This window comes from Podarcis muralis, chromosome 4 (assembly GCF_964188315.1).
Source record: "Podarcis muralis chromosome 4, rPodMur119.hap1.1, whole genome shotgun sequence".
NCBI lineage: Eukaryota > Metazoa > Chordata > Lepidosauria > Squamata > Lacertidae > Podarcis > Podarcis muralis.
The window spans coordinates 17,691,011-17,717,453 of NC_135658.1; the positions used below are offsets into that span (position 1 = coordinate 17,691,011).

A 26,443-nucleotide genomic window follows, 5' to 3' on the forward strand; every position below is an offset into this window, starting at 1 on the left:
AGCAGACCCACGAATTGTCCATATTTTCCAGGGAGGTCCCTGATTTAGAGAAGCCACCCAGTTTCTGATTTGATCCCTGGATTGTCCCCATTTTTACTGGAGAAATGTTGGGAGGGTAGGGAGTTATCCAACCTCAGAGCTGTCTGAAGGCAATCATGTAAAGGGAAGTTTTAAAAAAATGTTTAATGTTTTATTATATCTTCATATAGGCTTGCCATTTGTCAAGAATGGATGGGTGGATGGTAACTTGATGGAAAAAGCAGCGGAAAAAGCTTAAAAGCACTATTTTTTGGGTTCGGTTTCTCCAAAAAAAACTCTACAACTTTGTGGGTGTCAGGAATATTACTTTTTGAAATATGGCAACCCTATGTTGGAAGCTACCCACAGTGGTTGGGGGCAACCCAATAAGATGTGTGGGATATAAATAGTAAAATTGGGGAATGGGACATCCCTATTTTCATCAGATAAATGTTGGAGAGTATGGTAGAGTTGGAAGGGACCCCAGGGGTCATCCAGCCTAACCCCAAGCAACACAGGAACCCTTTTGCCCAACGTGGGGCTCGAACGTACTACCCTGGGATTCAGTCTCCACCGACTGAGCACATGCAGAAAACCAAGTAGGAAAACGCTTAACTCCTTCGCAAACGGGAACTTGCTTTTTAAAATCTAAAACACAGATAGCTGAGCAGATAAAAAGGAAGGAAGGAGGTTGCTTAGAGAGAGCGAGAGCTTTTTGTTGTTGTTGTTTAGTCGTTTAGTTGTGTCCGACTCTTCGTGACCCCATGGACCAGAGCACACCAGGCACTCCTGTCTTCCACTGCCTCCTGCAGTTTGGTCAAACTCATGCTGGGCGCTTTGAGAACACTGTCCAACCATCTCGTCCTCTGTCGTCCCCTTCTCCTTGTGCCCTCCATCTTTCCCAACATCAGGGTCTTTTCCAGGGAGTCTTCTCTTCTCATGAGGTGGCCAAAGTAGTGGAGCCTCAGCTTCAGGATCTGTCCTTCCAGTGAGCACTCGGGGCTGATTTCCTTCAGAATGGAGAGGTTTGATCTTCTTGCAGTCCATGGGACTCTCAAGAGTCTCCTCCAGCACCATAATTCAAAAGCATCAATTCTTTGGAGATCAGCCTTCTTTATGGTCCAGCTCTCACTTCCATACATCACTACTGGGAAAACCATAGCTTTAACTATACAGTGGTACCTCGGGTTAAGAACTTAATTCGTTCCGGAGGTCCATTCTTAACCTGAAACTGTTCTTAACCTGAAGCACCACTTTAGCTAATGGGGCCTCCCGCTGCTGCTGCACCGCCAGAGGATAATTTATGTTCTCATCCTGAAGGTACTATTTCTGGGTTAGTGGAGTCTGTAACCTGAAGTGTATTTAACCCGAGGTACCACTGTACGGACCTTTGTTGGCAAGGTGATGTCTCTGCTTTTTAAGAGGCTGTCTAGGTTTGTCATTGCTTTTCTCCCAAGAAGCAGGCCTCTTTGAATTTCGTGACTGCTGTCACTATCCGCAGTGAGAGAGCTACCAAAGCCTGTTTTGTTGCAGTGCATATTTGGCACACAGGCAAACGGGAGAAGGGCGCCCCTTCCTCTGATTCTGGCCCCGCCCCCTCCGCTCTGGCCCCGCCCCTCCTCCGGGGGATTCCCCAGGCCTGCTCCCTCCCTCCGCCCGCGGAGCCTCTTCCCTAGGCCGCCCCGTTGCCCCGGCAACGGGAGAAGCCCGCCGGGCCCTCCCCGCAACTGCCGCCCGGGCGGAGGGGGCGGGGCCTGCGCGAGGCGGCAGCCGCGGCGGGAGGGCAGGAGGGCGGCGGGGCGGACGGGCTCCTTCCCCGCCAGAGCGAGGGCAGCCGCGGCTCCCAGCAACAGCAGCAGCGGGGGAAGGGGCAAGGTAAGCGGGCCCCCACTCATGCTCGGTTTCTGATAGCTCTGCATTTAGGCTGCGGGCAGGCATGGAGTCTTCCTCTGGAGAAAGGCTCTCTGTGCATGCTCAGAGGTCCTCTTTCTACTGCCCGGTTTCTGCGTGCTCCAGAGCTATTGACTGTCTGGAGGAAGCCTCTCTGCTTATGCTCATAACCGTAGCGGTAAAGGCTGAGTGTGCCTGAAGAGAGCCCTCTGTGTATGTTCAGAGGCACCCTTCCTTCCTCCCTTTCCCACACAGCTCCAGGGCAGAGTGCTGAGAGAGCCTGGAGAAATCTGTTCTGTGCATGCTCAGAGGCATTTTCTCTGCTTCTCCTTCCCCAAGGCGGAGTACCAGCAGAGGCTGGAGAAAGCCTTTCTGCATATGCTCAGAGGCGCCCTTCCTTTCCCACATTCTTTGGGCAGAGTAGTGAGATCCTGCAAGAAAAGCCCCTCTAGGTATGCTCAGAGGCACTTCCCCTCTGCCTCACATTCCCACATGTGCACCTTGGTGGCATGCTGAGAGAGGATGGACAAAGCTGTTCTGTGCATGCTCAGAGGCTGTTTTTTTATCTCTTCCTTTCCCACTTGCTCCAGGATGTAGTATGGAGAGAGTTTGGGGGAAAAGGCCCCTCTGCATATGCTCAGAGGAACCATTCCACCCTTTCCCACATTTTCCATGGCAGACCGTTGAGAGCAGGGAGGGTCAATCTGTGGCACTCCACATAATGCTAGTATCAGTTGCTGGGAATCATAGAATCAGAGTTGGAGAGTTGGAAGTATACCCAAATGTCATCTAGTCAAACCACGTGAAATGCAGGGATCTCAACGCACAGTCTCCCATCCAGTTGGAAACCATATAGGACCCTGCTTAGCTTTGCAAATGTGCTAGCAGTTTTGTTGCGTCAGAGTGCTGTTCCCTTCTCATCATCCTGCTTCCAGGTTTCCTTTCCTCTAGTCAGCCACTGTGAGAACAGGATACTGGACTGGCTGGGCCATTGGCCTGATCCAGCCGGTTCATTTTATGTTCTTACATTGGATTCCAGCTCCCTTAATCTGCGACCATTAGCCATCTGGGGCCGGTGGGAGTTGTAATTTAACATTTGGAAAGTCACAGGTTTGCCTCCCTGACCGAGTCTGAACTGAGGAATCCCCTCTGTATATGCTCAGAAGCACATTCCTCCCCAAGTCCTATACACTCCAGGACAAGGTATGCCCCTCGATGTTCACAGAAAGCTGCCTTGTACCAAGTCAATGGGTCCATCTAGCATAGTATGGTCTACTGGGAACTTCTCTTGAGGGTTTCCCGCCAACCCTCCCTGGAGAGAGCAGAAATTGAACCCAGGACCTTCTGCATTTAACGCGCTCCATTGAGCTTTGGCTCTTCTGACTCGCTAGGTAGCCTTAGACCAATCTGTTTTCTCTCTCAGCCTCCACCCCCACTATAAATGCTAATTATTGTCTCATTAGTATTCCCCAGTGACGTGCTGCTTGGCAGCTCAATTCTGCACCTGTTTAACTCAGAACACAAATAGGTTCCAGCGGATTCTACAGGACATATTTCCAGTTAAGAGTATATGTAAAATTGCAGCCTCCAAAAAGCCATCTCACATAGCCTGCCTTGGTTGTTGAACACCTTGGTACTTGTACGTTTTGGCTCCTGAACGACCGAAACCCAGAAATGAGTGTTCTGGTTTTCAAACTTTTTTTGGAAGCTGAACGTCCAACGGGGCTTCCGGTTGGCTGCAGGAGCTGCAGGAGTTTTGGTTTCCAAATGTTTTGGAAGTCAAATGGACTTCTGGAATGGATTCCGTTCAACTTCCAAGGTACAACTGTATAGCTTTTGCTAATGAAACCACCAGATTTGAGGATTCCAAAAGACTATCAGAGACTCACACAGATCTCCTGAGGGGATCCTTTTTTCACCGTTTGAAAACAGGTAATCATGGATGCTTTCATTGAGATTCCTGCATTCCTGGGTGCGCTTCCACCTCTAAGAGTCTATGATGCCACATAGTGAGCTCATTCTGCAAAGTGATGAGAATTTTATCTCTCCCTGCTTCCCTCGACCCGTCAGTTTCTGATCAGGCACAAATCCACCACTGGGCTGGATGTTTTATTGATTTAATGAAGCTATACCCCACCCTTTACTGTCAAGATAGTCCCATCAGTTGAAGACCGCATATTACGTGCACATTGATGTTAGCTTAACAGTTAAGCCACCGCAAACAGCCCTATTCCCACCCCACTGACCTGACATGTTTTCACTTGGAATCATAGAACTGTAGAGTTGGAACAAACCATGAGCATCATCTAGTCCCCCAATGTAGGAATTTTTTGTTTGACACGGGACTCAAACCCACAACCCTGAGAGTAAGACGCTTATACTTTGTTACTGCTGTTTCTCAAGTCTCTCCTTTTAACTATGAGTCTTCTATGTAAATGAATAATTAAGGGGGAAAATATTAACCCACCCACCCCCAAAATATTCTTAATAGATTGGAGAAATGCTAAAATGGAGAAGAAAATAGAAGCACTTCAGGAACAAATGATGACTAGGTAGGTTGACGCATAATAATTTCCTGGTCGTTCCTGGTTTATCTTCGCTTATTTACTCTTGTACGCTCAATATGATGTAGAACTTAAAACCTTACACTTAAAGATTTCAAAGTTCTGTGGTCTTTTGATTCTTCATTACTGCTTATCTCATAAACACACTAGGCCTAGACTGCTCAGCAGCAACTATATTGAGCAGGAGTGGCCACCTTGTTTGTTTGTTTGTTTATAAAAATATTTATTTACCACTATGTCATTTAAAAAAATCAAAGCAGTTTATAACAATAAAACAGTACAATGAAAACCATATTAAAAAGTTAAAAACAGACATCACTTAATCATTTGTGGTAAAACGTAATAAATCTGTTTTTAGCCATACCGTGATGCTTGACATTGATGAGTTTATTATTTTGTATATTAGGCAAACCATGAAGCGGTAATGCAGCTTATTGCTTTTAATGAAGAGTGCACCCCTAATTGACCTACATTTCTTATTGAAATTACTTTTCAGGCCTGGTCAAAGCAGTAGTGGCATCTTTTGTTTAAAACCTTTAGCGTGCATAACCTTTCCAATTAGAAAATGTTACGATCTGGAAACTGCACTGTAAAACTCACCCCTGTCGAAAGACTATTGTTGGGAAAGCTTTTTTAAAATCATTACCTAATTAGAGTTGATCGGAAGCCTTATATAAACAGAATAAGATTACTGTATCATGAAGAGGACACTTTTTTTAAAAAAAAAATCTTTTTCTGCAGAAGTGATGTCATCAACCTGCTTGAGATTTCTTTGGGCTCAGCTATACACAATTAAAATGTTTTAAGTGTGTTGTAAAGTGCATTCTACAAACGTGACACTAGATCGTGATGGTGACCTATGGCAAATTCAATATATTTTTTCAAACCTTTTTTGTAAAAAAGCATCTTCACAACGTTTTTTATATGTGTCTAGATTCTACCTTTATCTTTTTGACATTTTGATTGCAAAATTATCCTGCTGAGACTTAGTCTGATGTAGGTGTTCGCGGGATTGCATTTAAATAGTGATTCAATACAATTAACTGCCCAGAGTCAAAGATTGGGCTGGTTATTTGCGAATCAACATGTGAAAACATCGTTTCTGACCTTTGCAGTTCCTGATCATGCAAAACTCATTCTCTCTCTCCATCTAGGACAATGGTTGGAGGCAGGCTGTTAGATGAGGAGGGTGGGGAGTTTGTCGAGGAGGAAGCAGAGGTGGCAAAAAAGTGATGTTTTAGGGGACCAAAGATACTTTGTTGCCCAAGTGCCCACAAAAACCTGGAGCAAACTAGTTACTTTGGTGGGGAAATTAACAAACCATCTAATCATCATTGTTCAAAGGAACAAATATAAAGATTCTTTCCTGGCATAGTAGCACTGTTTCATTGTTCATGCAAGTGAAGATTAAATGCAAATATTAATTATTAAATTTTTATTATTGCTTGTAAGCCGCTCTGAGCCCGGCCTTGGCTGGGGAGGGCGGGGTATAAATAAAAATTATTATTATTATTATTAAATATGCCTGTCAGCAGCACACCAAACTTTCTGGCTGCTATGAACATCACAGACTTGACTGTCCGATACTTCCTCTCTCTCTTTTCATTTGGTTTTCTGTTTGCATTTTCAAAAACAGGAACAGAGAGCATCTTTAACCCCCTTCCTTCCCCCCTCCCCCCGTCCTACCTACAACTTCGTACCAAATACAGCATATATACATATACCATATGACTTCACTTCCAGCCTTTTCCTGGTTCCTTTGCTTTTCTGCTACTCCGCGTAATCCACATCTTTTTAACCATCTAATTTGTTGTCTATTAAAAGCTCTTTTATCTATTTCAACTCTGCTGGATTTCCTTGAGACCTGCTAAGCTGTGTATTTGTTTATACTGGTTCTTAAAATATTCAATAAACATTATCCATTCCTCCTTATGTTCCTTATCTTCGTTTTCACTTACCCTGTTCGCCAGACCAGCCAGTTCAGCATATTTGAACATTTTACACTGCCATTCTTCCTTAGTGGGTACTATACTTGTTCTCCACCTTTGTGCCAATAAGTTCTAGCTGCGGTGGTGGCATATAGTAAGAAACCCTTTTGTTTTTTTGAGGGGGGTCTACATTGTTACCATCCCCAAGAGGAAAATCTCAGTGTTTCCCCTCCTTTTAAAAAATATTTCAAAACAAAAAAAAAATAATTACAAACATCAAATTCAAAATCCATATTCATTTTCTAACATAAGCCTATTACATGGATTACCTAAATTAAAATATATCTAATTGCTCTAGGCTGAGGAAAATCTTAGGGGTTTTGGGGAAAAGTTTTTTTTAAGTATCCTTTTTAATTCATTATATATAGTTTCCCAATATTCCTTAATTATTTTACAGGGCCACCACATGTGAAAATAGATCCCTCATTTTCATCACACTTCCAACATACACCTTTTTCTTTGAATGTCAATACTTCCTTATGGCTAACACTGACAGATTAGTGTCTTTGTTTGTTTGGTTGGTTGGTTGGTTGGTTGGTTGGTTTGGTTTCGTTTGTTTGTTTTTAGCAACTCTCCAGGTCTCATGCAGAGATCTTTCACATCACCTGCTACCAAATATCTTTTAAACTGTAGATGCCTATGGTTACCAGATGTCCCCGTTTCCCAGGGACCGTCCCCGGATTTACAAATCTGTCCCCGGACAAAAATCCGTCCCCGCATTTCATTTAATGTCCCCGGATTATATTTTAAGTGTTGTAGATTTATTAGTAGGGAATGAATGTTGCGTGATTGGTTTAACAGCACAAGACACATCATATGGGGACTTCTGGTGAGTCAAAATGGCGAGTGGTACGGCAGCGAGCAGCTCCTGAAGCCAGCCAGAACCAACTATGCTACCAGGCTGGCTCCAGGCTGCTGTGAGTGTCGTTGCCGCTGCCACTGCCCGGGGGGAACTGGGGACGCCCGCCACGTCAACTGGGGGAACCGCTGAAACACACACACACCCCGCAACCCAAATTGAGCTGGGAGCGAGAGCACCCGGTCACCCGGCCGACTGCCCAGCGGCGCTCTGGGGCCAGTAAAAACCCCAGAGCCGACGTAGGAAGAAGGAGGAGAGGAGAAGGAGAAGGAAGAGAGAGGAAGAGGAAGGAGAAAAAAGAGGGGAGCCCCGACCTTGCCCTGCCGCCGCCGCTGCTGCTGCTGCTGTCGCTGAGGAGGAGAGGTAGGAGAGCACCGGGAGGGCAAGGACACGTGGCCGAGCCCAGACCCAACCAGAGCCTACTCCACAGCGGCTAGCGCTCCAAGAGAGCAGGCCGGGGCCCAGAGGAAGGCTGTGCGACAGAGGAGACCACAGAATAGAAGATATTACTTCTTATTTTTTTAAAATAAAAATAAAAATAACTTTTTTCTCTTTTTTTAAAAAAAACTGTCCCTTGAGTCTTTGAAAAAAATCTGGTAATCATATGGCAAGGATTAAATTTGGTACCTTTCAGAGAAGGCTGGGCATATGCTTTCCGTGTATTTCCTCCTCTCATTTCACTGGACCACTCCCTCTTAATGGTAGTGGCGTAGTGTGGGGGGTGCAGGGTGGGTCGGCCGCACCGGGCGCAACATCTGGGGGTTAGGGTTAGGGGGCGCAAATCCACGGGTTAGGAGGCGCAAATTACTTGCCTTGCCCCGGGTGCTGACAACCCACGCTACGCCACTGCTTAATGGTCTCCTTCCCTGGCCTATCCAGCCTCACTTTGCCTGCCTACTGCATCCTCCCTCCCTAAGCCTCTCCTCCTGTCACTACTTTCCCTGTGGCTCTTCTGCCTGCCCTGCTCCTATTCCTTTGTAAAACCTGAGCAGCTCAACCAGTAAGGACACGCAGACCCCTTTCTGCCCCTCTTTAACCTTAAGGCATTGTAGTTCAAACACTGTCAGAGGCTTCAGCATCACAACAAAGGGCAAAGTTGCCCATCCCTCCCTAACCTGCTGTCACTCGCAATAACCCATTGCTCGCATATAAAAGCTGAAGGAATACGGGTGAGAAGGCAGGAATTATGTCAGTAATATGGCAATTTCCTGCAGCAATCCACAGCCACCTTCATTCCTGGCCTCCGGAGCAGTTTCCTTCGTGAGAAAGCCACTCCACAGGGATATGAAAGCAACTGTAGATTCGACAGCATAGTTTTAGCAAATTGCATTTTCTCCTAGCAGGGCTGCTTCTCCTCTCCCCTCTATCCTAGCATACTCAGCTGCTTTAATTCATTCCATTTTGTGCTGTCACATTTCCACAGCAGGTCTTGTCCGCACGCAGCTTGCTGTCTGACCCGGTGAACCAACAGAGCCCCGCTGTGGCTGCTGAAAGCACAGTTCAGGATCCCTGACAGAGAGGATGCCAAGGAGATTTGGCACCGGGGCCTGCAGCCCTGTTTAGCTCTGCTCTTAATTGCAGCGTTCCCAGGCAGATGATGTGAGGGCTCTTGATCTGGAGGCCCCATCAAAACACAAGGCGGGTTGCAGGCAGGTTGAGAGAGGTGAATCTGGTCTGGAAAACGGACCAGCTCTTGGGTACATGCAAGCTGAGATGTGTCTCTTTTTTAAAGACTATTTTTTGGGGGGACACACCTGGAGCGTTTACAGGGCCAGATGAAACCTTGCTCACCATATGGCACCTAATAACCACTTAATAGGCATTTCCTTTCTAACCACTGTAGGGGTGGCATAGAAGTTCCACATATACCAGTGGCACACAGTCAGTGGACTAGGGGGACTAGGCAAGTTCCTTAAATAGGGGTAAATTAGAGTGTTAAAGCCTGATGCCTCCTTCCCAAAGCCTGGGGAACTTCTGCCTGGCTTAGGGAGGGAGGTGTGATGCTCCAAAGGGGTCCAGGTGCCTTCCCAAAGACCACCTGCTTTGGGAAAGAGGCAGCCAAGCTCCAGCATCCTATCAGTGAAGACCTTACTTGGAAAATATATACAACCCAAGTGGTTAAGAAAGCCCAACAGAGACTCCATCTCCTCAGAGTATTGCGGAAGAATTATGTCAATCAACATTTGATGATCTCCTTCTACCGGTCACCAGTAGAAAGTGTCCTTTCATACCTCATCACGGTGTGGTGCACTGGTTTGACATCATCTGATAGGAAGTGCCTACAGAGGGTGGTGAATACAGCACAAGATATTATGGGCTGTCCCGTGAATCCTCTGGATGAAATAGCGGAAGAACGTTGCCTCAGGAGAGTGAGGAAAATTCTCAGGGATGATTCACACCCTGGCCGGCACTTTCTTGATCTCCTGCCCTCAGGCAGAAGATATAGAAGCATGATTAGTCGCACCAACAGGGTAAAGAACAGCTTCTATCCATGGGCTGTTAGGCTGCTGAATGAAAAGATAACAACAGGGCAACTGACTTTCGGGTTTGGTGGGTGTGCGTCAGTAAACGAGGGGAATTAAGACTAAGAGAGCTGAACGGGGGGTGCTCGAGTAATCTCACTGTATACAAGTTGTACAAGTGACAATAAAGTATTTCAACTTCAATTTGTTTCAGTTTCAATCAGAGCCCTGGCACCTCCTTCCCAAACCCCAGGGAGCTTATACCCCGTTTAGAGAGGGAGGCAAAATGCTTACGCATGGAATATCAGGCCCCCAATCGCCCTCACAAGCCGGCCCTCTGGCCCTAATTGTTCCCTTATGAAAAAAATCGCTGCACACCTCTGACATATTCCCTCTTCTGCCAAGCTGTCTTGGTGATGCAGAGAGTCTTGCCAGCAAGAAGAATGGAGCGAAAGGAGTCTGTAGCCCAACCAGTGTGTGGCGGGACAGGGTTTTTTTTATAGGGCCACGACTCACATGGGCAGGTTCATTTTTGAGCTGCTGCTCTTTATGTTTCTCACCAGGTTGGTAGCTAAGACGAGGCACTGTAATATATTGCGTTTGCACCAGGATAGCAAGTGTTGATGTAAATGATAGGCCACAGTTAGAGCAAGCCAGGATTCATAAAACAACTTCAAATCTAAGATCCTGGTTTTACAGCCTCCAACAAACCATAGCTTGTGAGGGGGCCTAGGTTCCAATATACAGTGGTACCTCTGGATACGAACGGGATCCATTCCAGAGCCCCGTTCGCATCCTGAAGTGTATGCAATCTGCGCATGCGCGGGTTGCAATTTGCCACTTCTGCGCATGCTCGTGACATCATTTTGACCATCTGCGCATGTGCAAGCGGCGAAACGCGGAAGTAACACATTCCATTACTTCCGGGTTGCCGCAGAGCGCAACCTGAAAACACTCAACCTGAAGCAACTTCAACCCAAGGTATGACTGTACAACCAAACCATAGGGTGGTATTCAACTTAAGTTTTACTTAGAGTAGGTCTGTTGAAATGAATGCACCTATCAGGCGTGTTCATTAATTTTAAGGGGTTTTACTAGGAGTAAAACTAAGTAGGATATCCACTGGTAGTTCAGCTAAACAAATGACAGTTTAGTGTTACATCCAAACTGGACCAAGGAAACATTGACTAAGGAAAAAAACCATTAAAATAAGCCATTTGGTTATTCTCAAGTCGAATATGAGCTCACTGGAGGGAAAAATGGCCTGAAGAATTTCAATCTGTTCTATGCAGTACATTTAAAAAAGACCTCTTTTTGTTTTTTTAGATCCGTCCCTTGCAATGTTGAGCTTCAAGAATTAATGCATCAGATTGATATCATGGTAAACAACAAGAAACGAGAATGGGAAAAGAAATTGCAGGCTTTAGAAGCGCGAATGACTGTCCGGGATCAAGAATTGGCAAGTGCCCAAAGCAGGTTGGATCAGAAAGGTCTAGAGGTATGGGACGCCTACTGTTTTGTGAATGAAGCATTGATCCGGAGGTACTACTTAATTGCTCGCTTTATTAACATACATGTTCAGTGCACTTATCAACAGCTCTAATCCTGTACCCAGCCGTGAACATTTGAGTACACATAATTCCCCTCACCCCGGACCCTCTGTGCACGGTGAGATCAGAATCGAGTTTCTGACTCTTTTGCACTGTCTTGGGTATATGTGTGGAATGTAATGGCTCGGCTGGGATATAGGACACTGGTTTGAAGCCTTGCAAAATCCAATCCATATCTGAAAGAGTAATATGCCTGAGATCTGTTCACTGCATATAGATTTGGCTGGGAGGAATTAGGTGTCTACAGATGTAACATACATGTGTTTGCATTATGTATTATATGTCAGTTCCCAACATTTTGCCACTCTGGTATGACCAGGAACCCAGGACGGGGGGACACAGCAGACTGTTGTGGTGAGGGGAAAACTTGCCCTCTGTCCTGACACGGATGGTTTAGTCCTTGCAGACTGGAATCCTGCCAGGGAGTGCAGTGTGTCTGTTTGCAAAGTGCACCAAGATCAACTGAAACCCTGGCAGCAGTGCTTTTTTGGGGGTGGTACTCACTGGCACATGGGACTCGGGTGGTGCTGTGGGTTAAACCACAGAGCCTAGGACATGCCGATCAGAAGGTCGGCGGTTCAAATCCCCATGACAGGGTGAGCAGTTCAAAAGCACGTCAAAGTGCAAGCAGATAAATAGGTACCGCTCCAGCGGGAAGGTAACCGGCGTTTCCGTGTGCTGCTCTGGTTCGCCAGAAGCGGCTTAGTCATGCTGGCCACATGACCCGGAAACTGTATGCCGGCTCCCTCGGCCAATAAAGCGAGATGAGCACCGCAACCCCAGAGTCGGCCACGACTGGACCTAATGGTCAGGGGTCCCTTTACCCTTTTACTCACTGGCACAGAGTACCATTGTCTCATTATTTTGCTGCCCGCTAGATACCAGCACCTCATTTTATTTAACTTTATTTTTTTACCAAAAAAGCAATGGCTTTGGGCATTTGCAACACATAGACCTTCTCTTTGCAGCTACCCCTCTTTGCAGCTACCCCGCACCATCTTGGACAAGTCACCCAATTTATAATAAACTGTGAAAAACTACCTACCTTGGACCTGAAATCAAGCCGAGATCTGCCCCAGCCGTAAAGTTTTACAAAGCAATTAAACCCACATTTATATCTAACCATTGCAATAATGCATTAGATGTATTGGGGAAGCTTTTTCACCAGTTTCTCCTCTCACTCACCTCGCCTTCAGATGTATTAATCAGTACTCTTTGTACGAAATCCAGAAGGAGCAATTGCTTCCTTTCTAAGCTTGGTTCAGAGTAAGTAAGTATGCTGCTACACTAGGTATTTGTTCTAGAATTTTGTTCATTTGCCACCCATTCTTTGTTCTTTGTATGGGGTGCCTATCATCAAATCATTCTCCTGCCTTTCCCCCGTACTTATCCCATTTATTTTGAGAACTCAACATACCTGAGCAGCACCTGAGCAGCAAAGGTGCCCATTGCCTTTAAATTTCTCTTTGAAGATGCACTCGTATTTTCCTGGTGATGCTCTGCAGAAAATCCAGCATCACATGGAAGATCCATTCTGTTGGCTTGGAGGGCTCCTGTCTCCTGATCAAAATGGAGCCATCTCCAGCTGAAATGTCCATTGCCGTCCTTGCAAATCTGGGAAAGGCTCCATTTAAAGGCAGCGGCAGCAGCAGAGTGTTCCAAATTAGGAGGGGTGGCTTATCCCTACTCCTAACAAAATATATTGTTTTGGAGTGCACAGCTATTACGGCATGGCTTTTGAATTGTGCTATGTGTACCCATGTGATACCCAAGGATTTGACATGCACTTCATTCATGTCTACTAGTTCAGAACTTCATAGGCACTCTTTAAGGCCAAACAATTGCATGAATGTTTTTATAGTTGCAAATAGCAGCCTCTGCAGAGGCAGGCAGGATCAGGGCCAATAGGATGGAGAGGGGGAGCTTAACCCTTTCTGCTCTGACATAACCCTGACGAAAATCCCCTTGCCCCAAGATCCTGTTTTCATTACAAGCAAAATTAGTAGCATTTTTGTAGCCTCATAAAGAGAAGAAATAAGATACATTTACTAGATTGTGAGAACCCTCTTAGATTAGGGTAATCTCGGCTGCACTCTTATATGGTCTCAATCTACCACTGTGTGCCTTTCAGACACAGACTTCAAAACCACTTATTCTGATTTAGTCTCTTAGGCTGTGGTCAGGCAGCTTCAGAACATGAAATGTAACGACTTGAGATTTAATCAAATGCAAAAGGTTTGTAGGGGGAAAGTGAAACTTTTCAGAAGATTCATAGATCTCCCTTTATGATCAAATTGACGTAAAATTCTCGCAGTCCAACAAAAATGGATCAGAACATGCATCTGGGTAGGCTTGCCAAAACAAAAATGTTTTTAGCAGGTGCTGAAAAGGTAAAGGGACCCCTGACCATTAGGTCCAGTCGTGGCCGACTCTGGGGTTGTGGCACTCATCTCGCTTTACTGGCCAAGGGAGCCGGCTTACAGCTGGTCATGTGGCCAGCATGACTAAGCCACTTCTGGTGAACCAGAGCAGCACACGGAAATGCCGTTTACCTTCCCGCTGGAGCGGTACCTATTGATCTACTTGCACTTTGATGTGCTTTCGAACTGCTAGGTTGGCAGGAGCAGGGACCGAGCAACGGGAGCTCACCCTGTCGCAGTGCTGAAAAGCGTACAGCAAAGGCTACTGCCTGATATTAATACGCAGGGAGTTCCCAAGGGCAGGTGTGCACCGAAATATCAAGGTCTTACAAATGTGGAACGGGTATTATGTGGTGCCTGTAACTTGCAATTCATGTTAATAGCATGCTGTTTGTTGTTTTTTTAGCTGTGATATCTTTATGCTTTTAAAAATTCCTTTGGCTTTTGGAACTCTTTTGATGACCAAGATCATGTCCACTTCAAATACAGGTTGGGCTACTGAGACAGAAACTGGACAGTTTGCAAAAGACAAAATACGAGATGGCTCAGAACTATGACACGCAGCTTCAAGCCCTGAAGAATCAAGTAAGGAAGGGGAAATCTCATTCCTGTTTTACAGTTCGTAATATTTCAAGCTAGGTTTAGTAGATTGCGGGCTGCTTTGTAACTAGCTCAATGACTGCCTATACTGTGATGTACTGAGTCAGGTGGTGGCTGATCTTTTTCGCCCTGAGGGTCCAGTTCATTCTCGCCAAACCCGCCAGGGCCCAGGGGCTGATAAGCCTTCCTATCCCCTCATGTGTGCAAAGACAGGATATACGCAGAGAGAGAGGATGTGTGTATATACGTGCATATAGGCACACTGTCTGGGTTCTCCTGCTACTTGCACCAACCCTAGTGGAGTTTTCAACAAGTGACACATTTATCCAGCTTAGTGCAGCCCCCACCCCACCCAAGTGTCAGGCTTAAAGCTTATAACAAAGGTGATTTTTATTTTTTTTAGATCAGGATCAAGCTAGTTAACCCCACTGTCTAACTCTGAAGGACCATTAAAGCACCAATACAAGATTGGTTGTGCTAAACTGATGCAAAACACTTCCCACAAACACCAGGCAAGACATCCCTGTACATCAGAGCTTTCCAAACTTATCATGTTGGGCACATGCTTTTTAGACATGCATTGTTTCGCGACGCAGTAAATCAGTTTTACTAGCAAGCTACAGGTTAAACTACCCCCTTTCCAGCTCTGGAACACACAACACACATACACACTGCAGCCAATGCCCTAACGTGTCGTGACGCAGATTTTGGAAAGCTCTGCTCTACATGGTAGTATAAAGCAAATATCCAGGCAATCTGTGTTTAAAAGTGCAGTTCATTAACATCACAGGTTGTATGAAAGCACTGGCTTGTTCACCCTTAACTGTTTAGTTGTAATAGCTGGTACAGGTGGCTCTCAATTTCGGCTGGGATTGCATTCCTGGGATAGCACATAAAGCCAAAATCAAGTACAGTATAGTCGAAATGTATTGGGTTCAATGGGGGGTGGGATTGCCAAAGACTTTCTTCCCAGTTGCCCCCTTCCTTTCTGCCTCCCTGTTTTCTTTAATTTGCCAAGTGCATAAAGCTGAATGTGCACCAGTTAAATGCACGTTAAGTTGCTGTACTTGAATGCACGTAAGTTAACTGTACTTTTTTAATAAAAAAATAACCCAGCAACCAAGATTAGATGGCTGATTAGATCATTTAAGCTTAACTGCCTTTGCCAATTACACCTCCAAAACCGAGGCAAAAAAATAAGGCGTTTGTGACGTTCATTCCTCTTCCAGTTTGCCAAGCTGACACAAAGCTACGAAAAGCTACAGCTGCACCAATTAAAACAAAAAAAAGCTCACAGCTTGGAGAAATGTACAGAAAATCAAGAAGCCCCATTTCAGCTGAGCAGTTTGAACCAGAAATTGGAGGTCAGTTCCTGTATCAAAAGGAGCGTCTTTCTTCTTCTTCTTCTTCTTCTTCTTCTTCTTCTTCTTCTTCTTCTTCTTCTTCATTCCAAAAGTATGCCTTGTGACCACAGGATTCTTCTCAGTTGTGTCCCTCTGCACTACCACCACCTCTGTTGTGGGGGGAGGGGGGAAGACCCCTGAGGGCCAGTCTTAGCCCATCATAGGGTCCCATTGGACCTACAATGCCATTTTCTCCCAAACCAGGCTTACCTGTCTATCATCACTGGGCAATGTCAGGGGATGGGCGGGGGTGCCAGGTTCAATCCTGCTGAGAGCAGGGTTGGGACTGTTCCTTGCCACCAGTGTGGTATTTGGGTGGAATCTAAGAGTTGGAAGGGACCCCAAGGGTCATCTAGTCCAACCCCCTGCAATGCCGAAATCTCAACTAAAGCACCCATGGCAGATGACCATCCAACCTCTGCTTAGAAACCTCCAAGGAAGGAGAGTCCACCAGCTCCTGAGGGGGAGACCATTCCACTGTCAGAAAGTTCTTCCTGATGTTTCGTCGGAATCTCCTTTATTGTACCTCCCCCCCCCCCTTTGCCCATCTGTAAAGGTAAAGGTAAAGGGACCCTTGACCATTAGGTCCAGTCGTGACCGACTCTGGGGTTGCGGTGCTCATCTCGTTTTATTGTCCGAGGGAGCCGGCGTACAACTTCCGGGTCATGTGGCCAGCATGACTAAGCCGCTTCTGGCGAACCAGAGCAGCACACGGAAACACCGTTTACCTTCCCACCGGAGTGGTACCTATTTATCTACTTGCACTTTGACGTGCTTTTGAACTGCTAGGTTGGAAGCAGGGACCAAGCAACGGGAGCTCACCCCATCGTGGGGATTCGAACCGCCGACCTTCTGATCGGCAAGTCCTAGGTTCTGTGGTTTAACCCACAGCGCCACCGGTGTCCCTGCCCGTCTTTAGAACTGTGCAAAAAGCTGCTTAGCCCCTTTTTCTCAGGAGCAGAAGTTCAACCAGTGTACACACCACAAGGAATATACTTCCGCTCTCTGGGGGGAAACATCATCATCATCATTTGTCTCCAACTGTAGTTTGTCACAACAGGCTATAAATGCCCTGGCTATAGGGAATTTTTTGGTGCACAGTGTTCTTCAGATGTAGGGGAATATTTACTGGCACTAGCTATGATACTAAACACACGCTTTTTGTGACCATTGCTTACTGAAGTGGTGTGTGCATTGTCACCTAATTGCCGATTTACTGCTGGCTTTTTTCTCTGGAGCTGTCCTTGTCACTGTAGAGCCTACATTTTGCCACCAGGAATTTACTGCTGCTTTCCCAGGGCATCTTCCAAAAGACAGTGCTTTTGGAACAGAGGGCAGCCACTTCAGTTGTCCTGGGCAGAAACAGCTGAGTTAGGCAGCTTTGTCCTTTGCTCAGTACTGAGAACGGAGAGTAAACACGGTATTTTCTTCTTAGTCTGAAAGCAAAGCAAAGAAGAGCAGCAGTTGTTTATTCCCTTCTGAAGCAGACATGGAAAAGTATAGAAGGGGAAGAACCTCATGGCGGGAATATGCTACTGCCATTTGAAGGCACACATGCATAAATGCCCCAGGTTTCATGGGACATTGTCCTAGGTTATAAAGACTGCGGAGAGAATAATTGCGTGCACTTTTCTCACCTTGGATCAAATCTATGCTTCCAGGTGCCATAAGAAAGCTGCAGAGATAGTGCAGGATAGTGCGCACCCCGGAAACGATCTCTTTCAGCTTCTGCCTTCTGGAAGAAGGTACAGGGTTATAAAGACTAGGACTAGCTGCCTGAGAAACAGTTTCTACCCAAATGCGATTTTGATTTTAAACGCAGTGTAAGGAATCTAGGACTTGCCGATCAGAAGGTCGGCGGTTCGAATCCCCACAACGGGGTGAGCTCCCATTGTTCGGTCCCTGCTCCTGCCAACCTAGCAGTTCGAAAGCACATCAAAGTGCAAGTAGATAAATAGGTACTGCTCCAGCGGGAAGGTAAATGGCGTTTCCGTGCGCTGCTCTGGTTCGCCAGAAGCGGCTCAGTCATGCTGGCCACATGACCCGGAAGCTGTACGCCGGCTCCCTCAGCCAATAAAGCGAGATGAGCGCCGCAACCCCAGAGTCGGTCACGACTGGACCTAATGGTCAGGGATACCTTTACCTTTACCTTTTAAGGAGTCTCTATGGGATTATATTGTATTTAAAAATGGGGTATCAGAGTTTTTAGGGGGCTAACCAGGTTGGGATAGTTGGGATAGCAGGCTTGTTGTTTCTTAATGTCTTATGTAGATTTTTTTCAATTTCGTTGTTCTGTATGGGACAATGACAATGAAGAGTATTGTATCGTAACATGAGAATACAAAAAGAGCCCTGCTAGATCAGTCCAAAGGTCCATCTTAGTCTTTTTCCAACGTTGACTAGCCAGGTGGGATGCTCATAAAAGATGTGAAGGCAGCAGTCCTCCTGTGTTGTTTGTCTGCCACAACTGATGTTCACATGAACTGAGCATGGAGGCGCCATGTAGCTATGGTGGATTATAATCATTATTTTATTATTTTTACCCCACCCATCTGGCTGGGTTGCCACTCTGGGCACCTTTCAACACATATGAAAACACAATATAACACCAAAGGTTAAATACTTCCCAATACAGGGCTGCCTTCAGATGTCTTCTAAAAGTTGTGTAGTTCTTTATCTCCTTGACATCTGATGGGAGGGTGTTCCACAGGGAGGGCGCCACCACTGAGAAGGCCCTCTGCCTGGTTCCCTGTAACTTCACTTCTCGCAGTGAGGGAGCCACCAGAAGGCCCTCGGAGCTGGACCTCAGTGTTAAGGAGGAATTTCCTTTCTTGAAGCCATTGATTCAGGTCCTACCGTCCAGAGCAGTAGAAAAACAAGCTTGATCCATCTTCCATGTGACAGCCGGTTAGACTTTAGCCCTCCCCTGGAGAATATTTGGCAAAATGGCCTCCCCAGTGTTGCCATCCTATAGATCCAGTATTCATATTGTTTAATATTATTTAAAGAAGCAATAGTGGTGTCAGGTGATGCTGCCATTTGAAGCCTTCAGTTGTTCCTTTGAAATCTTGCCCTTACCTGTCCCACACCTGACATCAGGTATTGTATCAGATGGGTGGGGCTTCCTGAAAACAGCCAGCAGGGCAGATGGGAAGGGTGGAAGCTCCCCTCCCCAGATTTAAATACTAATTGTCAGGGGTTCAGGGACAGAGGCACAGGTGAGGGAGGAGACGGAGAGCGAGAGGGAAGAATCCCAGGACAGCGAGGAAGAGGATGACAATGATTTGAGGGATTCCATGAGTCTTTCAAGTGAATCGGAGGATTCCCAGAAGGGGGCGCCTGTGGTAAGGCCGAGGGGAGTCACAGGGGGGACTCGTCAGGAGCAGGGGACCAGCAGGGGAACCCAAAGTGGGAGCTGGGAGTCGGGACCGGCTTCTCTGCCAGAGCGCAGTGAAGGGGGTGGAGATTCCAGTGTGACAGGGGAAGCAGATCCGAAAGCAGAGAGGGAGGGAAGATCGGAGCAAGACATCCTCCCGGAAAGGGAGGGGAGTAGTGCAGGGAGTAGTGTAACTGTCAAGAGGAAGGTTGGAGGTTGCGAACGCGCGCCAAGTTCAAATGTGGAGGCGCGCGGAAGAACAGGGAGCCTGGGGGAGGAGCCAGGTCCCAAAGCACGCAGGAGGGGGGAAGAGCTGTCTGGGGATTCAGCGTCAGGGGAATCCAGGAGGGGCGAAACCCCAGGGGGCAGGAAGACCCTGCGAAAAAGGAAAGAAAGGAAGAGGTGGAGCAGCACAGCCCTCTTAAACTGGTGCAGAGGAGGGACTGACTCAGAGGGGACTTCAGCGGTCTAAGCGTAACAGACGTGGGGCTGCGCGCCTCGGCTGTGGAGCGTACAATGGACTTCAATAAACATTTTTGTATATAAACTGGACTTGGCGTTGGTCTCTTGTGAGCTGGGACCTGAGGCAGCCCTGACAGTAATAATTATTAATAGCTGTGAAAGTGCTTTGCACCTTGCAAGTCCTTTATAAATAATAGCTTAACAGTATCTAATGCAATAAGGGACGCGGGTGGCGCTGTGGGTAAAAGCCTCAGTGCCTAGGGCTTGCCGATCGAAAGGTCAGTGGTTCGAATCCCCGCGGCGGGGTGCGCTCCCGCTGCTCGGTCCCAGCACCTGCCAACCTAGCAGTTCGAAAGCACCCCTGGGTGCAAGTAGATAAATAGGGACCGCTTACCAGTGGGAAGGTAAACGGCGTTCCGTGTGCTGCGCTGGCTCGCCAGATGCAGCTTTGTCGCACTGGCCACGTGACCCGGAAGTGTCTCCGGACAGCGCTGGCCCCCGGCCTCTTGAGTGAGGTGGGCGCACAACCCCAGAGTCTGTCAAGACTGGCCCGTACGGGCAGGGGTACCTTTACCTTTACCTTATCTAATGCAATAACTTGAAGTGCTCCCGACATTTTACTTCAATAGCCATGTATATTGACCCATTTATGTTCTTTATGTACAATGTGCTTTTCAAGTTCTCATTTTATACTTTTACTTCTTCCTCCCCACCAATATTTGTCCCCTGTTGTTAATTGTTATAAATAACCAAAATAGCTTTATACTTGAAATTGCAACATACATTATTTTTCTGGCCGTATACAGAGAATATACATATATAGAGATGTGATTCATTTCTTTTGCGGGTTTCTCTTTTTTCCTTTTTCAGGAATTTAGAGCAAAATCAAGAGAGTGGGATAAACAAGAAACGCTGTATCAGAACCACCTCGTTTCATTAGATGCTCAGCGAAAACTGCTGTCTGAGAAATGCAATCTGTTTCAGGTACCATGCTGCTGTTTCTACTTTCAAAGAGAAATTGTACCTAAAACTGTGCCGGTCTGGATAGTAAAACCACCTTTTCAAAAATGGCTATGTGGAGATCATTGCAAGTCAGGCTCTAAATGTTTGAAACGCAGTGTCATTAAAGGATTTTCTGATATAAGTACACAAAACGTCTATGTGCTGTAAGAAAATGTAAACGTCTCAATCTCTGTTGTGAAATAAGTGGTGCTGGAGATTGTTGCCTGCTCACTAGCAGTGCCAGGGGAGTCACATAGGTGTGGAGTGGGTATGTTTTGAGGATGTTACATATTCTTTCAGGAGCAGGCATATTTTCACTGATTCTACCCTCTCAAGACCAAACTACAGGCGACCTTGGACATCTGTGATCAGATCTCCTGGCTCTGGGTTTCCTTAGATGGGCTTGTGTGTGTGTTTGTGTGCAAATGTATTTTCTCTCTGCAGCTAATAGCAGCTTCAGGAGTGCTACCATTTGCTGGGACCAAACATTTGTGGGGGAAGGTGCAGTATTTTGTTGCGAATACCAGAACCAAGAAATGTTGCAGTTAAAGCAAAGGGGCTGCTGTGGGTGACGTTATGTATATATATGCCTTGCTTTTCCACTCTAGGGCTGAAGGTTCTGCACATTATCCTCCTCTCCCCATGCTTTCGTCTTTGCAAGAGAATCTGCCTTATTCCTGTGACTGTAATTTGTCCTTTAAATTGTTAAAAAAAAAACAACACAAACGAATCTTACAGCATTATAGCCTGCCCTGGGACCTTTCAGGGGAAGGGCAGGTAAGAAATCAAATAATAAATGAATACTATCAATATTGGCAACAACAGCCCTTTTGTGGTAGGCTATGCTAATATATAAGGGACGCCGGGTGGCGCTGTGGGTAAAACCTCAGTGCCTAGGACTTGCCGATCGTATAGTCGGCGGTTCGAATCCCCGTGGCGGGGTGAGCTCCCGTCGTTCGGTCCCAGCTCCTGCCCACCTAGCAATTCAAAAGCACCCTTAAGTGCAAGTAGATAAATAGGTACCGCTTTATAGCGGGAAGGTAACGGCGTTTCCGTGCGCTGTGCTGGTGCCGGCTCGCCAGAGCAGCTTCGTCACGCTGGCCACGTGACCCGGAAGTGTCTCCGGACAGCGCTGGCTCCCAGCCTCTTAAGCGAGATGAGCACGCAACCCCAGAGTCGGTCACGACTGGCCCGTACGGGCAGGGGTACCTTTACCTTTACCTTTATGCTAATATATGTACATAAGCAGCAGGTCTTGTAAATAGATTGCAGTGGGGAGCAAGCCACAAACAATATACCGAGCCTGGGAAATCTTATTGGCATCCCAGGCTAGGTGGACTGATTCAGCACAAAGCAGCAACTCATGTTCATTCAAGGAGATGGGGGAGTGCTTAAGAATTCTGGGAAATGCCAACCAGAGTCTAAGCTTACCAGATTTTTTTCAATGAATCCAGGGACACTTTTCAACTTCCTACTAAATAGATGGATTTTGTCAGGGGACTAAATTGTAAATCCGGGGACTGTCCCCAGGAAACAGGGACGTCTGGTAACCTTAAGCCAGAGTTCTATGTAGATTATGAGGATAAGAGCACCGCATGAAAATAACTCATGCAGAAATGCCCTCGGAACAGTCTAAAATGCCTTTAAAATTCCTATGATACTCTGGTTCAATTAGCCACCACCCCCCCCCCCCCATTTTGGTTGCTCAGTGCACTCTGTAGGGTTTACTAAATGACAGAGTATTGGATTAGAAGAAGGAGTTTGAGAATAATGGACCAGGTCACTCTCATTTTCATATTTTTGTCTGATTTAATGGACTCTGCCTTTGATGTGGATAAAGCAGATGTCCAGTGTTCTCAGAGCAGCACAATTACCATAGTAACATCGTTTTTCTGCCTGGCTTGTTGGGTGTCAATCAGAGAGCCACAAGTGCATTTCTGCCCTCAAAAAAAGGCACGTAAGAAACGCTCGTCGAAATCAATGGAACATAAACAAAACAAAGGTAGCAGGTGACGAGGGTTTTATTTTTATACGGCTAAATTATGTGCCTCTGTTGTGCAATGGGTTTAACTACGCGTAGCCATTTATTGTCACATTTTTATTGGGATGTTCTTACTGTTTGATATCAGCTTTCCTAGCCTCCTCAAAACAGGCAACAATTGCAGGTGTGGATGTGTTCAGGGCATGCAGGGGCGGCGGCTGGAGCCCATTAGGGCTGGTAGGGCAGAAGGCAGGGAGACTGGCAGTAGGTGGCGCTAGAGGCAATGGGAGGCAGGGCCAACTCATTCCTGTTTTGTCTCCATCCTCCTCCATGCTGAGTTCCACAGGGGCAACTATGAGGCTAAGGAAGAGGAAGTGGACAGCTGGTGTCACACCCTGGAATGGAGGGAAGTAGACGTGGTCAGTTGGGGTTGCAGTTGGTGGGGCAATGCCTTCTTTGCCGTAATGGTCCAACCTCCACCGGCTGGACACAAAAGCAGCACAGTCCATCGCGGCTTGTGCAAATCGCCACAAAAGTGGGAACAGCCGATAGAAAAGGATGAAGGAAAAAGATAATGATAAGATGTTAAGCTATTTTAAGCAAAGGATTGTACGCACTATGATGCAGCAAGAAGGGAGGTGAAGGGAATCACTGCAGAAAACAGGAGGGGAAGTCAACTTTGTACAGTGGTACCTCGGGTTAGATACGCTTCAGGTTACATACGTTTCAGGTTACAGACTCCGCTAACCCAGAAATAGTACCTCAGGTTAAGAACTTTGCTTCAGGATGAGAACAGAAATCGTGCTCAGGTGGCATGGCAGCAGCAGGAGGCCCCATTAGCTAAAGTGGTGCTTCAGGTTAAGAACAGTTTCAGGTTAAGAATGGACCTCTGGAACAAATTAAGTACTTAACCCGAGGTACCACTGTAATTCGTATTGAATTAGCTGGATGTAGATTCATTAATTTTTTTGAAAACTAATAACAATTAATTGGTTTTTAAAAAAAGTGGGAGGACAGGGAGATTTAAAAGTGCAGGAGCTGAAGTTTTTCCCCAGCCCTGTTTTTAATCCCTGAAACTGTGAGCAGAACACAGCAGCTCAGTCGTATAAGGTCCCATTTCAGTCCCTGGCATCTCCAGGTTGGGCTGGGAGAGGCTATTGTCTGAAACCTTATAGAGCCGCTGCCAGTCAGTGCAGACAGCACTGAGATAGATGGAGCAATGGTCCAACTCATCATAAGGCAGCTTCCTATGTAGTCCCAGGAGAAAAATTAACCGGGGAAGGAGTGATTGTAGGGGGCATCACCGTGCCGTCTTTTAAATCTCCACCCCACTCTCACTTTATAGGGAATTGCCTGCGACCCATTGCAGTTGTGTAGATCTGTCCTGTGTAACCTGCCTCCCCATGTTCAAATGTGTGGGGACCACTGGGGACCACAGTGGTAGCCTGGCCCAAGTCTCAGGAGCGTACAAGTCTGGTAGCGAGTCTTATGGCAGAAACGTGCTGTCAAAAAAATACCGTATTTTTTGCTCTATAAGACTCACTTTTTCCCTCCTAAAAAGTAAGAGGAAATGTGTGTGCGTCTTATGGAGCAAATGCAGGCTGTGCAGCTATCCCAGAAGCCAGAACAGCAAGAGGGATCGCTACTTTCGCTGTGCAGCGATCCCTCTTGCTGTTCTGGCTTCTGAGATTCAGAATATTTTTTTTCTTATTTTCCTCCTCCAAAAACTAGGTGCGTCTTATGGTCTGGTGCGTCTTATTGAGCGAAAAATATGGTAATAATTTCTCCAGTGTTGGATTTCTGCTTCAGCGTTCTAAATTTCTGCACAGAAAGCGACTCACAGAATGGGAGAAGCACCTCTGTGCAAAAGAGATGGATTTCATGTGGGCTGTTTTCGTTGTCTCGCCAGAAGCAAGCGCAGCACTGTCAAATCCAGACACGGTGCCAGGAGCTAAGCCAAGACGACGCGGGTACCTGCAGCCAGTGCCAAACCGATCACCCCGGCGTTCAGCACGACGTCCTCATGGAACCCGCCGAGAGGAACGAGCTCTTCATGGAAAAACTGAAGTCGACCGTGAGCGAAATAGCCGTGAGCAGGAACAGGCTGCAGGAGGAAAACCGAAAGCTCCAGCAGGAAGTGAAAATGTACCAAAGGAAGTGCCAGGTAAAGAGCCAGTGGTGGTAATAAGGACCTTCCCAGGTGTTAAGATCAGCAGAGGGAGCACCCTCTTGGTAGTGCCACTACCCTCAGAAGCTGGAGTGCCTGTCCCAGGAGAGGGTGTTCTCTGCGGTCAGTCCCTAAGTTGTGGAACTTGCTCCTTACAGAGGTGCATCCGACACCTTCACTGCATGGTTTTTGTCCTATGCTGAAATTACATTAATTTACCCTGGCCTTTGACACTTAAGAGGTATGTTTTTATGGTTTATCTTGTGATTGCAATTTGTTTTGAACTGGTCTTGATTTTAAATTGCTGTGGCCGACCCTGGCACCGTAGGGTGATGGACGGGTTAATAATAATAATAATGTGCTTTTTTTCTGGGGATACGCAGGGGTACGCAAACCCTTAAAATTTTGTGAATCTTTGTACTTTTGTCCATTTACTGTATTTATTTTCCCCGATTTGAACTATAAAATGGTGGTTTTCTTGAGTCAAAATGAGAGTACCCCTAAACGCATTTTTAGGGGGGAAAGCACTTGTAATAGTAATAATAATCCATGGTCCCAGGGTTGCTTTGGAATGTAGATGGATATGGCTGGAACAAGTCAAAAGAGGAGTCGGAAACAGGGAGGTTGTTACCCTCTCGCTTGCTCCTTATTTGCCGATTCTGATGCAACCATTCCCGCCACCTTCACCGAAAGCTTACTTGTGGGGAAAAGATAAGTTTTGAATCTAAAATATACAATGGTACCTCGGGTTACATATGCTTCAGGTTACAGACTCCGCTAACCCAGAAGTAGTACCTTGGGTTAAGAACTTTGCTTTAGGATGAGAACAGAAATCGCACGGCGGCAGTGGGAGGCCCCATTAGCTAAAGTGGTACCTCAGGTTAAGAAGTGTTTCAGGTTAAGAACGGACCTCCAGAACGAATTAAGTTCTTAACCCAAGGTACCACTGTATCCAGATTTTGTAAGAAAGATCCACAAGAAGGTGCAGACGGAAAAGTAACGGACACGTTTTCCTGTAACACCACGCCCTGCCCCCGGCAACCTCCCAAATCTCCTATCTCTGTCCACTCCTGGGGAGGATAGCTTTTTGCATTGCCCTAAATGGTCCAGCACCTGTCTCCCCATTGTTGCTTAATACAGGGGTTCTGCAGCCCAGTTCTGCAGGCTGCATTTCCCCTTCATTTCCCAAATATTATATAAATACTACCGTTCTTTAGTTTCTGATATTCACTAACAGACTCTCGTACCCCAGCTATAACCATGTGTACTTTTCCCACCCGAGTCCCCTTTGCGAAGCAGCTGCATTTTTTAAAAGCTCAGATAAAATAAAAGGACCAGCAGAGGGCGAAGCGACAGCAGCTACCCAAAACACCATATAGTACAGATGGCTGCGTCTAGGTATTATAGTAGATAGTAGGACTGCTTCTAAAAATAGCTATGCACGTCTGACTTTTCTCTCTCCAGTATTGTGTAGTGCAAGTGTTAGAAACCTCTGGCCCTTTGGACTTGCCCCTGGCACAACCCCTCTCCAGCTGTGGTGTAGTGGTTAAGAGCGGTGGACTCATAATCTGGTGAACCGGGTTCGTGTCTCCACTCCTCCACATGCAGCTGCTGGGTGACTTTGGGCCAGTCACACTTCTC

The 26,443-nt window shown here is 46.5% G+C and overlaps 1 protein-coding gene across 3 annotated transcripts in view; it reads left to right on the top strand.

Moving 5' to 3' along the window:
• The first annotated feature begins 1,767 nt into the window (after positions 1–1,767).
• Positions 1,768–26,443, top strand: part of DEUP1 (deuterosome assembly protein 1) — a 57,414-nt gene continuing 32,738 nt past the window's right edge. The window contains exons 1-7 of one of the 3 annotated variants that reach the window (XM_077926991.1): positions 1,794–1,893; positions 4,400–4,460; positions 11,108–11,279; positions 14,301–14,396; positions 15,641–15,775; positions 20,523–20,636; positions 24,545–24,799. In XM_077926991.1, the coding sequence (XP_077783117.1) occupies positions 4,417–4,460; positions 11,108–11,279; positions 14,301–14,396; positions 15,641–15,775; positions 20,523–20,636; positions 24,545–24,799 (816 nt within the window). In that variant the 5' untranslated portion in view covers positions 1,794–1,893; positions 4,400–4,416. Of the gene's footprint in view, positions 1,894–4,399; positions 4,461–11,107; positions 11,280–14,300; positions 14,397–15,640; positions 15,776–20,522; positions 20,637–24,544; positions 24,800–26,443 lie in introns of all 3 variants that reach the window. The other 2 variants (XM_077926992.1, XM_077926993.1) reach the window with 2 other exon arrangements.